The 15,187-nt window shown below is 49.6% G+C and overlaps 1 protein-coding gene and 1 long non-coding RNA gene across 7 annotated transcripts; both read right to left on the bottom strand.

Moving 5' to 3' along the window:
* Positions 1-30: 30 nt before the first annotated feature.
* On the bottom strand, positions 31-8,639 carry LOC123617145 (uncharacterized protein C2orf72). Of its 6 annotated transcripts, none has more exons than XM_074364470.1 (4): positions 7,869-8,639; positions 6,256-6,383; positions 5,099-5,209; positions 31-2,844 (listed from the first exon to the last, which is right to left on the bottom strand). In XM_074364470.1, exons 1-4 carry the CDS (start codon positions 8,473-8,475, stop codon positions 2,809-2,811), a joined length of 882 nt encoding a protein of 293 aa, XP_074220571.1. In that variant the 5' UTR covers positions 8,476-8,639; the 3' UTR covers positions 31-2,808. The 6 variants fall into 6 exon arrangements, with proteins under 6 accessions (XP_074220571.1, XP_074220570.1, XP_074220572.1 ...); XM_074364469.1 differs by having other exon boundaries at positions 5,099-5,212; positions 7,869-8,638; XM_074364471.1 differs by lacking the exon at positions 6,256-6,383 and having other exon boundaries at positions 5,099-5,212; positions 7,762-8,638.
* A 2,476-nt stretch (positions 8,640-11,115) lies between these two features.
* Positions 11,116-14,571, bottom strand: LOC141577665 (uncharacterized). The gene is made up of 2 exons (XR_012506896.1): positions 14,374-14,571; positions 11,116-11,412 (listed from the first exon to the last, which is right to left on the bottom strand). It is a non-coding gene; the product is annotated as an uncharacterized LOC141577665 (long non-coding RNA).
* Positions 14,572-15,187: the final 616 nt, after the last annotated feature.

The raw sequence follows: 15,187 nt of genomic DNA, 5'->3' as shown, positions 1-15,187 counted from the left end.
CAAGTTAAATGCTATTAAAAAAAAACCAACCTCTTTTTAAATATTTACTTATACTTTCCAGCTACATGTTTTCCAGTCCCAGCCAATAGGGTTGCAGAGATGTCATCCAGGGAGAGCTGGGGGATTTTCAGTCCAGACGATTCCAGAAGTCCTGCCATTTGCCCAGATGCCCTGCTCCCAAGGGTCCCTACAAGGAGCATTTTATGAGAATAAAGGGGAAGATCCATTCTGTTCTCGATTAGACAGCAGAGGTACTTCTTGGTTTTATTAGATATTAGCAATTACCGATTCAAGTCAGAGTCACATAACTGCTGCCATGTTAGAGAGATTAGTACCCAAGAGCCCAGACAGGGGCCTTACCTGGAGGCCCCCAGCCGATGGCTCCTGGTACCACTGACCTAATTCAGGGTTTCTGCCCTCAGAGGGGCCCACCCCAACCTTCATGCCATGTAAAGGTCCTTAGAGAAGAGACCCACCACCAAGGCCATCCCTCCTGGCACCGAACTCTTCTGTCTGCTACAAGACAGCAATGACACCGTTCCCAAAAGGATGCAGCTTAGCTTCGCAATTTCTCAAGGAAGCGAAATTGCTTCCTTGTCTCCTGCTGAGCATTCGGGAGGCAGAACCCACATGTCAGTAAAGAAAGACCTTCCCTCTTCAACTATTCACAGGAATACTGAAGGGAATTGAAAACCAATGTGCCAACTGCCCTTTACACCAGAGTCTTGCAGCCTCACCTGTCCCCCGGGGCCAGGACCATGCAGGTGGCGCATATGAATGAAGAGCTGTAGAGTGTGGTATAGGTCAGCGGGAGGGGGGCTCTAGTTGGCTGGGTGGGTGGGGGAGAAGTAGGAAACTGGAGAGGAAAACGTGCCCCATCCTTCACCCAGAAAACTAGCTTGTTTACGTGCAACTGCCCAAGCTTCAAATATTGGCAACAACTAAAAAGATTTCTAAACACAGCAGAGGCTGCTGTCTTGTGACTTCTGCCTTAGATAATTTCCTAACTTAAAAAAGCTCCCTCCCCTCACCAAATAATAAAACTCCAATCAAATGATTACAAAGAAATTAACAGAGAAATAGAAAAATGCAGCAGCTTCAAAAATACCAGTCTCCCCATTTAAAACAAAATCAACAGTAATTTACCGAGTCCATGCCTATGTAGGAAGAAGTCAGCTGGGTCCTTCCTGTCATCCTTCCTGCCCTCACACTGATACGGGTTAGGCTCCCTATTAGAGAGGATAAATTGAGGCACAGGGCAGGGAGGGCTCCTCCTTAATCACAAGGAGCCCCTTGGCCACAAAGGTTTCCCATTTCTCATTTGGTCACCATGATAGCCAGGGCTGAAATAACTCATGCAAGTTACACAGTACCTCGCAGAGCGCTGGGCAACTAGTAGGCACAATTGCATGTCTGCTGAATGAGTCAAGCAGGAGTGAATGGATTTGGCCACCTCCCTTAGATAGTGTTTCCTCCTAAGGAAAATCAGGAGCTGTCCTTGCCATTCCAAAGACTGGATGTCTCCAGGGGTTAGGTGAGGAAAACACGGGAGGTAATCCAGAGTTCCCTCTCCAAGTAAACAGATAGATGGACTTCCTGGCTTTTAAGGGAACATCACTGACCCTGACTGACTCATAAACAGAGAAAAAAGGGCTCTGGTCTGCGTCTGCTTTGACCTTGGGTTAGGACCTGAGATCAAGAGCAAGCCCCACGCCCTTGTAATCCACACCCATAACTTTCCTCCTGTTTGGTGCCATGGTTAGTTCCCAGCATCTTTATTTTCAAAGAACTTGGCACAGAAAGTCAATGTCAACATGAGGAAGAAAGACAGCCCTTTCTTCTTCCAGATGTGCAAAGCTGTTTCTGCCTTGGGCCTGCAGCACACGGACCATCTTGGCTCTGTGCGACGGGCCCCCAGGGAAGCTCTGGGAGTCGAGGTCCCAGGAAGCCCAAGCCTCCTGTTCTGAGGGACTCTTCCTAGAATTTGACCGGGAGGAGATTGTCTCATCTAGAGTTTGTCAAAGGGGCCATGATTGACATCTTGAGTGGAACAAACTTGTGCTGTTGGAGATTATTCTGCACACTGTGAAACGCCCACTAAATGTCAGGGGTTCCCCTCAGTCACAGTGACTTTCCTAACACACACACACACACACACACAAATTTCCAGTGCTGCCTGGAGGGGCCTGGTCCCTGGCTGAGAGCCATTGGGCTAGTAGACCCCTTGTGCGTTTGAGAAACAGAAGCCCCAAAGGTTGAATGACAGGTCCAAGGCCACCCCTGCCAGATCTGATGATTTCTGATCCAGAGTTCTTTCCAGCTGCACTTGAAGTGGTGGATGCTCATGCAAACAACCATGGGATACCACAGCACCACAGCACCTCAAAGTAGACAGCCATCTGTCTCAACGGCACAGAGAGAAAAAATAACCCCATTATGACCAGAGAGTATGCAAATATGAGGTGGGGGGCAGGTTTCCAGAGGATACACTTTCCCAGGTCCTGCTTAGCTTGCTAAATCCTGCTGCCTGGCTGGCAAAACTGTCAATCCAACAGCCCCCCTGGCAGCTGGCAGGTGGCAGGTGGCAGGTGGGGCCTTCGTAGTTACCATCATCCCAAGGTCAACATGGCGGCATGGCAGCTCAGTGAGAAGGAGCCAGCCCCCAGTCTGTAGATTAGAGCCGGGGCAGCCAGGGGTCCAGCCTTCATCTCAAGTCTCCATCAGGCTCAGCAGGAGTGGGAGCAACTCCATCACAGGCTCTCGACCCCTTTGCAGGATCGTCACAGTCTCCATTGGGGTAGATGGCTGTCAGTGCCAGCTCCTCCTCAGGGTCCTGGAAGTTATCTGGAACACAAGAGAAGGAACCATCCAATCACAAGATAAAGTTTATGAGTGGGTAGGCTAAGAACGAAAGGGAAGAAGTTGGCCCCAGTGACTATCTATTTTAAAAACACACCAAAACACTATAAAAAATCTTCTGTACATACCCTTTGACCCAGCAATTCCACTTCTAGGGTTTTACTCTAAGGAAATAATTAGTGGAACTGCTTGAGTCATCTTGCTGCCAGCCTCAGGATGAAATAATGCTGAGGCAGGCCCAGCAGAAAACTCAAAAACCTGGGTCCTTAATGGGGTCACTGGCCCCTGAATCAACTAGCCCTGAAGCTAACTCAACCTCTAGACTATCTTTTAGGTGAAATAATGAATTTCCTTGCTGCTTATGCTAGTTTGAGTCATCGTTTCTCTACCTGCGGCTGAAAATGTCCTGATTTGATGTCCGACAAAAGGACTGGCTGAGTACACTCTGGCTCACTCACATAATGGGATTCAGGCATTAAAAATGATGGATAAAATCCCATAGAACTAACTCAATAAAAAATGTTAAAAAAAAAATCCCATAGAACTAAACACACACACACAAGTACAAGTAAAATTTGGGAAATCTGAAAAAGGTCTGTGGATTGTTTCAATGTCAATATGCCAGTTGCGACATTATCCTGCAGTTTTGCAAGATGTTACCATGGGGGAACACCGGGCAAAATGAACACAGGATCTCTTTACATAATTTCTTACAACTGCAGGTGAATCTACATTTATCTCAAAAAAAAAAAAAGATGAAAGATGTTGACGTATAATTATTGCCGTGGAATATTGCAGCCACAATACGTTATTGATAAAGAAAGGTTCTAAAACAGTGTATGTAAATGTATGTATGTATTTATTGTAGATATTATAAATGTATAAGTATACTCCAGACATGCAATTTGCATCTTAATACATTCACTTCTGTATGAGACTAGACAATTACATGCTACAAGGGGAAGTTATCAAAGATTTACATGAAGTTGTGTATGAAGCCTTTGTTTTTGTTTCCTTTTAGTTTCCAGATACATCCAAAATGACGATGGAGAGGTTGAAGTTACCATTTTTGCAATTAAATATTTTAAATACGTGATGCATTTTGAAGATGATTTATATATTACATAGAAGTGAATTTATTAAAATTTAAATAGTATAAGGGGATATAAATAGACAAACAGAACAGTCTACCACAATTATAGTGGTAGTTACCTTTGAGTGATAGGATTAAGTGAATTACTTTTAATATTTATCTTCCTTCTTCTGTAGTTTTTGAGTTTTCAATTATGTAGGCAGAATTCCAGGATGATTCTCACCCCTTGGTGAACTCATTCTGCCTAATCCCCTCCTCTGAGTGTGGGTGGGACCTGTGAGTATGATAAGAGAGTCACGCCCTTGATTTGGGTATCTGATAAAGGTGATGGAGAGTCACTCCTGTGATTGTGTTATGTTAGAGGAGACTGGAGATTTCTCCTGCTGATTGAAGGGCCTGTGAGGGAGGGAGCTGTGGGGCCTCTTGGAGCTGACAGCCATCAAGCCGGGGGACCTCAGTGCTCCAGTAGGGTGCAGTCTGCTTCTAGCTGGGCTCTGCTTCTGGTCTCTCCCTGCTCCTGCAGTCCAGTCACCTCTCTAAACACACCCCTAATCTGCACACCCTTGTTACAGAAGTCACCAGTGGCTACTGTTCCTGAGAGACTTGAGTCCAGGGCCCCGTTTTGGTTCCAACTCTCCTTTTCAGCCATGCCCCATCCCCTAATCCAGTCTTCTGCACCTCACCCCTGGGGTGTTCCTGACAGGGGTCCCTTTTCTGAGCTTGACATCATGCTCACCAGCCTTGTTCATGGTGCTCCCTCTCCAAATCTTCCCACTTAAGAAAACTTCCCCAGCCCCCAGCTCAAATGTCACTTGCTCTGTGAAACTCCCTGGATCCTCAGGGAGAGACAGAATGCTTTTGGCTTCAGATACTCTACCATGCGTGTCCAACACCTGTGGTACAGCCCTGCCCACACCGCCTTCCTTAGGCAGAGACTCCTGGGGCGAGAGCCCTGCAGACTGAGCCTGGGTGCCGGCTGCCCAGTGGTCCGGGTGGGCACCTCACATTACCCATCCTCATGCCCCACATGTGGCAAGTGCTCTATGGATGTCGGTCTACTTCAACCTACTGTCCCTGTGTGCATGTGACCACAATCCCAAGCCCCAGCCCTCAGGGTCCAGGAGGCCAGGGAGGTGACACACTCACCCTGAGCTGGGCCACTGAGGGAGGTGGCATCTGGGTCCTTCCCCCGGCTCCAGGGACCCCAGGAAAAGCATGCCAGCAGTGCTGGGAGGCCAGGTCTGTCCCAGGCTCCTTCTGCTAGAAAGAACACAAAGTCCCAGAGGAATGGGTCAGATGGTGCTCGACATGACTGAGAGACTTTTCTGTTCAGCAAACCAAGAGCTTCAGCTGTCAGCTGCCTTAGTTTCAACTGTCTGATTAAAAAAAAAAGATTCTGATTTGCAAAAGGGGATGGAGTTTTTGTACTTTAAAAAAATGAGCTGGAAAAAAGAAATACAGCTTTATATGTATTACCTCATTTCATCTTCACAAAAACCCTATGTAGGTATCATGTCAGGGAAACTACAGTAACAAAAATGACATTAAATTAATTACAATTATAGAGCACTGAAGACAAAACTCAAAGAGCAGTTACTTCCTCCCTGATTTTTAGTTCAAACTCTTTCTTAATAGGAACAGATTTCATCTTTTTTTGATAATCACACACAAAATAATTGCATATTGATTTGAGTTTCCTTATTATAATACCACCTCAGTTATCTGGAAATCACTTGAGATCCCCAACCATCTGGGATAAGGTTAACTGGAACAAAGTTTTTAAAAAGGACTCCAGGCAGCCAAAACACAGAAAGTCCTTGTTCATGATTCTTTACTTGGGGCCTATTTACTCTTAATTTGCACCCAACTCTAATAAGACTGGAGCCTTACTTTTCAACCCAAAGACAGCTGTATTAGGGATAAAATGGGTAAAAGGGCACTGCCAAGAGGCAGGCAACCTAAAACTGTAAGAATAGCTATGAGAGAGTGAGGAAAGAGATAGAGAAACTTTGCAATTGCTAGCAAAACCTTAGCAACATGAATCTGTGGTGCAGCCTACTGCAACAGCCCTGAAGAAATTACTGGACCATGAGTTATAATTACTCTCATGACCTTTAGTCATTAATGAAAGGTCTCATGTCCAGTATGTTTTTTATAGAAGTACAATCAAGTTTAAGGCAGTAAAGAATGACTCCCTTGCAAAATGTTAAGAAGTTTTAAGTGTTAGTGTTTAATGGGAGTCAAGGATTCCGCATGCCAAGCAGGGTGTGGGGAAATGGGGATACAGTGGTGATTAAACTTACAAGGGAAAGTGACAAAACCACGTGGTAAGAACTTGGAGAGCAGAAGCAGATTCTGGGATTTCGTTTGTGAACTTGCAAATGGGAGCAGGGAGGGTCAGGGAAGGTTTTCTGGAGGAGGAAGTCCAGTTCTGAATGAAGGAAAAGCAGAGTGGAAGAAAAGGCTTTTCATTCTGAGGCAACTGCAATGTATGCAAAAGCTTGGACGCCAGAGCAAGCTTGGCTCTGGGGAATTGAAAGTTGTTTGCTGGGAATAGGAGATGACTAAGAGAGTTTAAGGGCTCAGAAAATTTTCTAGGCACCAGTTGATTAGGGGAAAAGAATTTCCCCATGCGTCCACATCAGCAAAGGTGCTGGCATTGACATTCAAAATGACAATCCACCTCAGGACCTTCTCCAAGGCTTTCAGGATGGTTGTTGAGTTTCAAATTTGGCAGGTTTCCTCACAGACTCAACAGAAGGGTTGTGGGAAGGGATTGGGGAGGTTAGGGCAGGCTCTACAGCTGAGAGGGATGATCTTCACCTAGGCAGGCCAGGCTGGCAGGTAAGTCTGTGACATTTGTGACATCAGAGGTACCAGGTCTCCTTGCTGGAACCCCACCACCACCTGCACCCCCCACATCCCCACCCTTGGCACGGTTGCTGGATTAACACATCAGTGCCCAAGAAGGCAGAACACAGGCTCTATCTTCATTAACACTTTATCTAGAAGGGTCTGCAGAAGCTGGAAGGCTTGGAGGGCAGGAGATGCTGGAGAGCGGCAGGTGCTGGAGAGGAGTTGAGGAAAGAAGCTAGATTGTAAAGGACGCCTCTGCATTCCCCTGCTTTGCCAGATGAAGCTGTACTTAACGTCCATATTTTAATCCCGGGGCACTGGGAAGGTTCTGTAAGACCTTGTATACAGGGATAGAGGAGATTCTGACCCTTCTGCTGATGGCAACAGTCACCGGGGCTGGGAAGAGACCCTCATTCCCCTCTCCACACTTCAGGAGAGTGTGAAGGGAAGACAGGGAGACACCGCAGTGGGTGCACAAGCTGGAGGAGTAGCCAAGAAGGACTCGGAAGTTCTGTGCCCTCCGTCCCTTACATCCTTTCCCCCCACCTCCAAGTCCCGGCATCCTTGCCTTCTTCCTCTGACCCAGAGGCGCTTCCACTGTGAGTCTGCAACGTCGCACCCCTAGCTCCGTGCCTCGAAGCTCCTAGTACCGGAAACCCCCCCTAGTCCCAGTTCTGTCCTCCTCCCATCTTGAAACTAGCGCGTCCCAAGGCTTTCCTATCTCCTCCCCGTCTCTTCCTTTCCTCCCAACTCCCAGATGTTAGCCCAGCTCAGTCCAACCCTCTCTCCAACAACTCCTGACTTCTGCTTGTCCCCTACGTTTTCCTAAGCCTCTGTATTTCCCATGCACTCAGGACCCTCCCAGGACAGACTTGGCGCCTTGCCCAGGGCCCGCTCCACGCTAGCTGGGAGGCCTCGTGCTAGGTACCGCCCCTCTCCCGGCCTCAGTTTACCTCGGTGTACAATGAGGGTGCTGGCCTAAAGAGTTCCAACGTGGGGGCCTTCCCCCAGCCGCCGCCCGCGGCTCGCCTTCGCCCTCCCGGGCCCCGCGCCTCCTCACCTGGTCGCGCAGGCCCGGCGGCTTGCAGGGCCCTGCAGGCGGCCGCCTGGACGGCCAGGCTGGAGGCCGGGTGGCCGGGGCAGTAGGCGACCGCCTGCACCGGGCCCCCCGCCTGGCGGCCGAACACGGTGCGTAGCAGCGCCTCCAGTAGCCGCAGCTCCGGGACCACCGAGTCCTCCGCCTCGGCCTCGGCCACCAGCACCCCAACCAGCGCCGCGCCGGCCCGTCGCCGCCCGCGCACGTCCCGCAGCATCTCCCGCAGGTGGCGCCGCGGCTCCCGGGCGGCCAGCGACGACGCGCGGCACAGCACGAAGACCAGCGGCGAGCGGATGGCGCGCGCCGCCCCCGTCCGGAGCGCCTTCTGCGCGCCGGGCGCCCCGGGCTCGGCGCCCTCGGCCGCCGCGCCGCCCGGCTTGCCCGCGGCTCGCTGGGGCGGGAACACCGCGCGGGCGAAGTCCCACAGCAGCGCGCGGCTCTGCTCGCGCTCCCACAGCTCGCCCACCAGCAGCACCTGCCCGCAGCCGCCCGCCGCCTCCACCAGCGCCTGGAAGGGCGGCTCGGCCGGGCGCGCAGGCCGGGCCGCCAGCGCCTCCAGCTCACGCTCCATGCTCGCCGCCGCGCGCCTGCTGCGGCCCTGCTGGGCCAGCTGCCCGCCTCTCCGGTGGCGGCGGCGCCCGGGCCCGGGAGGACACGCCCCCGAAGGCTTCGCCCGGCCCGACCCCGGGCCCGCAGCCTGAGATCCCCGAGCTCTAGCCGGGAGCTGGGCGGGGGCAGAGGCTTTCTCCCCCAGCGGTCTACAGGTGGCGCCTCCCGCAGTCCCTGTGGCAGAGGCGGGGAAACTAAGCTGTTCATCCATCCATCCATCCATCCATCCATCCATCCATCCATCCGTCCGTCCGTCCATCCATCCATCCATCCATCCATCTATATACGTTCATCTGTATCCATTCAACAAGCATTTGAACACCTACTAGGTGCAGAGGAGCCAAAGGTGGAGAAAGACAGAAAATTATCATGTGAACAAATATACCTTCACAAACTAGATTGGATTGAAACGTGGAGCAGATATTTCTGAGGAGTTCTCACGGTTTGGGGACAGGGAGTTTTGGAGGCAGGGCTGCCCCTGACTGCTACTTTGGAGTGTTCAGGGTAGGAGTGGGCACCAGAGAAGGGGGTTGGGAGGTGAGAAAAGAAGGGAAGCAGCGGTCTCTTCTGTTACTTCTGTCCTTAATTTAGTTTTGGGCATTCAGCCTTTACCAAAAACAAATTGAAGGATCATTATTTCCACACATCCTTATTACCTGCAGAACACTTCCCTCGGCACTGGGGAGTGAAGGCAGATAGTGTTGCTCTCTGTGGAGCAGAAAGTCTAGGGGGTTGGAGGTGGGGCACTGATGGCAACCTGGTTTATGGGAGATGGGAGGGGGAGGGAGGGGGAGGGGGAGGGGAGGGGAGGGGGAGGGGGAGGGGAGGGGAGGGGGAGGGGGAGGGGAGGGGAGGGGGAGGGGAGGGGGAGGGGGGGAGGGGAGGGGGAGGGGGGGAGGGGAGGGGAGGGGGGAGGGGGAGGGGAGGGGGCAGGAGGGTGTCAAAAAGCCACATCAGAAGCAAGAATGCATTTCCTTTCATTCTAAAGATCTAAGTCAGCTTTATCCAATAGAACATTCTGTGATGATGTAAGTATTTTATAATATCTGTACCATCCAATGCAGTAGCTACTACCCATATGTGGCTATTATTGAGCACTTGAAATCTGGCTAGTGCAGCTGAGAAACTGAATTTTATATTTTATTTCACTTTAATTAAATGTAAATAACCACATGAAGTGAGTGGCTAGGGCATTAGACAGTGCTGGTCAGGGCTCATTACCTCCCCTCTGTTACACTGTATATACCAAGGGCCCCTTTGGGTCAAGAACATGTTAATACTCAGCCCTCTCCTTCACCATATAGCCCCAGTCTGCTTCATGGTGACCCCATTTCCTGCCCCCTATAGTTATGTTGAAACATCTCCTCCTGGAGGGTTTGTATGTCCATTTAATAAAACAAATCTTTTGGGAGCACCTTCTGTGTACAAACACTGGGGACTCAAATATATACAAAGCAGCCCTGCCCTAAATCTGATCATTTAGCAGTGGTTTTAGCCAATGTTTGGGGGAAGAACCCCATATCTTTGTTGGAGTCTTAAAATGACCTCTTGCCTTTCTGTACCATCTTTGTCTGGAACAGGGGTCCAGGGGCTTGGGTGGGAAAAGCACAAGATTTGGAGCAAAAAGCCCTGGGCTGGAGTCAGTTTGGGTTCCAGCACCAGCTCAGTGCTTCAGTCAACCACCCTGCATTTATTAAGCATCTCTACCATGCTGTGTGCCTGGTGCTGGGAAGACAGCTGCGAACAGGACAAGTTCCTACCTCTGTGGAGCTGATGGTCTAGTGGAGACTGGGAAAGACACGATAAACAAGCAAACACATAAATAACAGCTTCAGATGGTGATTGGTGCTGCGAAAAGAAATAATGCAGGGCTGACAAGATGGTAATGTACTTGAGATGCTGGCCTCTTCCTGTAAATACAATCCTAAAGATGTCCCAGAAGCAAGAGGGAAGTTGAAGAGGACTGAGAAACCAATGTAAAAACCACAAGAAGCACACTGCCCCTGCCACTGTCCAGGAGGCAGCAGGCAGCTGGGTTGTGGTGTGTGGGAAGGAAACAGAAGCCCCTTCCAGATAAGAGCTGGGTGCCCTAGAACAGGATAGGCTAAGTGAACACCTTACAATGTGCTCTTTTCTCTGCCCACTTTGGTTTCCATAGACCATTATCCAGCTCTAGCCCCATTTCCATTTACCCCCCACCCCATGGCACTGGAAGGCAGAAAACTGTTGTAGCCTCAGATGGAGCATGAGGCTGAGGTTAGAAGTACAAACTAATAAACCTGCAGCACCTAGCAGTCCCTTCTTCCCCCTGCCTGGGTCAGGGCATTACATCCACAACACCTAGCTTGTGAAAAGAGCAGTGGCCAGGAGAGTGTGCCCAGAAGTTGCCTGGTAGTGAGAGGGGGTGGCAGTGGCACATGCGGAGTAGCCAAGTCACACTATAATGCCAGAAGCAATTCCCATGCCCACCTGTATTCTTTGAGCTCCTTAGGAAAGATACAAAGTAAAACCTAAACATTAGTCCCTTTCAGATTTACCCACTGCCAGCCAAGGTAGCTGATATCCAGAGGAACGCGAGCTCGCTGAAAAAATTAATCAGATTTCTGGAAAATGTAAGACAGTGCCAATTTAATCAATATATGAATTAAGATTCATCTCAATCACCAGTAACACAAACTCCAAATAACAGTATCATACATGCAATGAAAGTATTTTCTTCTCTTGTAGAAGTTTGAAGGTGGACAGTTCATGGCTAATAGAGTAGCTCCATTTTGCTAGGTCTTTGAGGACTCAGGTTTCATTCCAGATCAATGCTCCCCTATTTTGTCTTCATGATCCAAGCTGACAGCTAAAGCTCCAGCCATCACATCTGTGTTCTAGGCAGCTGGCTAGCAGAGGGCTGAGGAAGGAACAAAAATCAATTGACTTCAGATTTCTTAACAGCAACACTGGATTTAAGAAGATATTTGAATATTTTTAAAGTATCAAAGAGAAAGAACTTTGAACCTAGATTTTTGATCTCCAGCTAAATTAACAGGTTTTTAAGGGATCAGAGGGTTTATCACGTATAGCCCCTCTTTGAAAGCACTGTTAGGGGAAGCGTTCCAACAGGAAGGGAAATGAACACGGGCGTGTTGAATAACGGCAAGTAAGAGGGATTAAATCACTTGTTTCAATTATTGTCTAAATGGTGCCGTGTAGCACCAGCAAATCACAGCCTGGGTGGGCATAAGACGAGAGGGTGGCAGAGCGGGTGGGGGCTCTACCAGGTAAGGGAATTGACCCCATCTAGGTCACCTTTTTGAGAAAAAGAGGAAAACATATCAGCAGACTAGAGAGGAACTCTCAAAGGGGCCAGTGTTTTTGTACTTTCTTACAAGGCTTGTCTAAAACCAACATGCTGCCTCTGGAACTCTTTATTCTCTGGCTGTAAATTTCCAGGTAACAATCCCAAACTTCCTACTGACGGGATGGAGGATGGATCAGAGAGGGCAGAGTGTTAAACAAAGGTCAGAGTCCAGGGCCAGCAAAGTTTATCTTTACCTGTGCTATTTACATGGCAAAGGTTTAGGTATTAAATTAACAAGAAATTGCAAAGACCTTAGAACAAAGGCAGGAAGCCAAGAATATTTTTCCTTTACTCTGTCCATGCCCTAAAAAATCATAAAACAAACAGGCTTTTTCTTACTTCTCTGGTTTATCAATGGAGATACAAAGTGAAACTAGGATTTCTGAAGCAATTTGCTTCCTAGTGTTCGCTCAAGCAGAACGTGGGAGGAGGTGTGACAGAAAAGTGTTGATTTGGAAAACAAGGAGCAATCTTGGTCTGGTGGCTGGTGCCTCCAGTCTCCTCTCTTCTCCCTTTCTTTCATCCTACTCTCCTTTTCTTCCCTCTTCACTCCCTGCTTCTCTTCTCCCCTCTTTCCCTGTCTCCACCTCTGCCTTTATTCCTCTTCCATCACCCTTTTGTCCCTCTTTCTTTCCTTTCTTTTCTCCCTTCACTCTCTATTCTCCCCAAAACAATTGTATGAGGAAAGTGGGACCTGGGGAGACTCTATGGGCTCCCTGGTGAGCCAGATAGAGGGGAAAAAGATCTTAAATGTTCAGGAGACCACGGAGAGGAAGAATATTAGGGAAGCCTCTTGGACCACAGAGGAATGAGGTTGGGATAGGAGGAGGCATGGGAGAAAGTTCTAAGACAGTCCAACAAGGGGCTGTGGGTCCCACTGTGGGGCAGCCCTCTGCTGTGTCCTGGCTGCTGGATGGCCAGACAGGGCACCACTGCGCTAGGACTTCATTTCCTCATCCTTGGGGCAGAAAAATTTTCCCTCCCTTCTAGATTCTTCGGCTGGTCTAATAGGTAAATTGACAGAAGGCAAATTAATAGGAGAAAACCAGTTGCAATTATGTACTGGAGCTTCACAAAGACGGGAAATTTAAGGGCAGCTGGGTGATTGAGGCTTATTCTCCATCCTGAGCTGAAGAATGGGATAGGGGCCTGGGGCTCCAGAGGGGAGGAGGGCCACTCCCAGGAAGATGAGAAGAGCAGATGGTTGCAAGCATATGTTTGCCCTGCTGTGCAGGTTAAGTCTTTCAGAGGTTAAAAAAAAAAAAAGTAGGGGAGGGCATATCTCAAGTGGTAGAGCGCATGCTTAGCGTACACAAGGTCCTGGGTTCAACCCCCAGTACCTCCTCTAAAAATAAGTAGGTAAACCTAACTACCTCCCCCCCAAATAAATAAATAAAATAAAACAAATTAAAATAAATAAATAAATAAAATTTAAAAAAACAAATGGTAATTTAAAAAAAATTTATCTCTGGTAATAGCTGACTTTTTGATACAGGTCTCCTTCCTAAAATCTTTGAAGCAGTCATGGGAGAGGCAAAAAGCTTTTCCTAAGTTTGCTGGGTCTTGATCGCCTTCAGCTCAAAACAAATTATATGCCAAAGGGAAACATTTTGGGGGCAGCATATCCTGTTCCCCTTCATGGGCCCCTACCTGGCCAGGACTAGCTCCCATCAGGACGCAGGGAGTGCAGCTCTCTGAGACAGCTGGTGTTCCTCTGGGGGTCAAGCATCTCAGTTTTACTGGAACTCCAGGGGTCTAATAAAGGTTTGTTAAGAAGCCTGGGAGAGGATGCTGTGAGCCAGGGCTTAAACCCCTACTGTACCCCTGCTGGGCTCAGTGGTGTCAGAAGAAGAGGCGGGTGGACCTGCCTCCCGTCCCATCCCCGGCACACCGCCCCCTGGACACCTGCACCGGCTGAGTGAATTGTGGGGCAGGGAGGCAATCCTCCATCAGTAGAAACCTGTACTCCCACCGTGTTGAGCCCATCCCACCCCTACCCATCCTCTGAGGGGCATAAGGGAGGGGACCTGGGAGTAACAACTGAGGGAACTTCTGTGTGAAGCACAGGCACCAGCCAGCTCTACTTGGCATTGGGAGAGGCTGACAGGCTCGCCTGAGCAGGGCGCACATCTGCGTCACCAGCCCAGCGCAAAATGCAGCCTCAGCCTGCAGCCTCAGAGAAGGCATCTGCACCTGCTGCCCCGGCCCTGGCCCCAGCCTCAAGGTGACTTCATGAGGCTCTGTCAGCACCTGAGGCTCTGGCGGGACAAGGAGGGCGCGATAGCTTACCTGTGCTGTAGGGACATGGTGGTGACCTCAAAGCCACTTACCTCCTTTAAAATCCACCTGGCCAGATCAAGTTAGAGCTTGAGAGTGAGTCTACACAGATCCAGCCTTGTGGGAGAATGGTCAAGAAGGGCCAGGAAGCAACTAGGGTCTCTAAGAGCTGAATGGGGCCTTACCTCGCCCCAAACATGAATGTACCAACCTCACTGGACCAGGCACCCTTACCTGCCAGGCCCCTCGAGGTCTGAGTAGGATTAAAGGGCAGTAATCATAGGAGGTGTCTCCATTCCTCAGTCAAGGCTCAGAGCAAGCACCTCTTTATAGACTTCTAAATACATGCCAGCTGTGTCCATGGGGTGGCTCTGAGGGCTAGCGCTCACTATGGGCTCCTGCCCCAGGACCTGTGTGTCTCATTCTGGGCACTTTCTGCAGCCACGTGATCTCCAGCTGATGAGCTCTAGGAAGTGTGTGTGTTTTGGGGATATGGACAGTGGGTGATGTCATGATCGCTGTGCGCAGGGGGCCTGATACAGGACAAGTGGCTGTTAAATATTAATTTTATGAAAACATTTCTTGCTCAGTCCAGCTCCGGGCCAGCTCTTCTTCTACCCAGAGAGATGAATCAAGGAATCAGAAGAATGGGCTCAGTGAGTGCATGGAAGGAAACACGGGTTTCACTGCCAGATCTATGTGTTTGATGGAACCTCCCAGGTCAGAGGCTTCCGTGATCCCTGGCTTGGAGGCTGCTCAGCTTACCAATCTCAGGTTGTGTTGGGTGAAGTCAACGGCAGTGTTGCCAGTGACATGATGGTGGCAGGCATTGGGGGGACAATGAAGCCCTCACCTCATAACTTTAGGAGATGCCTCTTATCACTGGTAGCGGCAGCTGGAGAAGCAACTGGCCATCTAGAAGATAGGCTATTACTATTGTCTTGTGAGGATGATTTCTGTGGCTTTATTGACAACTTAGCTTAGATTGGTCTTCAACATTAGACAATGAGAAGATGGGGTACTTACTGTGACAGACACTGTTGGTTCC

Source organism: Camelus bactrianus, chromosome 5 (genome assembly GCF_048773025.1).
Source record: "Camelus bactrianus isolate YW-2024 breed Bactrian camel chromosome 5, ASM4877302v1, whole genome shotgun sequence".
Lineage (NCBI taxonomy): Eukaryota > Metazoa > Chordata > Mammalia > Artiodactyla > Camelidae > Camelus > Camelus bactrianus.
Note: the sequence above shows the minus strand (reverse complement) of the source record. Positions and strands in the feature narration are given on the sequence as shown.

Excerpts from the sequence above, each read along its gene's own strand:
- LOC123617145 (XM_074364469.1), bottom strand. The coding sequence starts at position 8,475 with ATGGAGCGTGAGCTGGAGGCGCTGGCGGCCCGGCCTGCGCGCCCGGCC. Across the intron at positions 6,384-7,868 it reads CGCCGGGCCTGCGCGACCAG|AACTGGACTTCCTCCTCCAG; the intron begins GTGAGGAGGCGC and ends TCCTTCATTCAG. Across the intron at positions 2,845-5,098 it reads CCTCAGTGGCCCAGCTCAGG|ATAACTTCCAGGACCCTGAG; the intron begins GTGAGTGTGTCA and ends CTTGTGTTCCAG.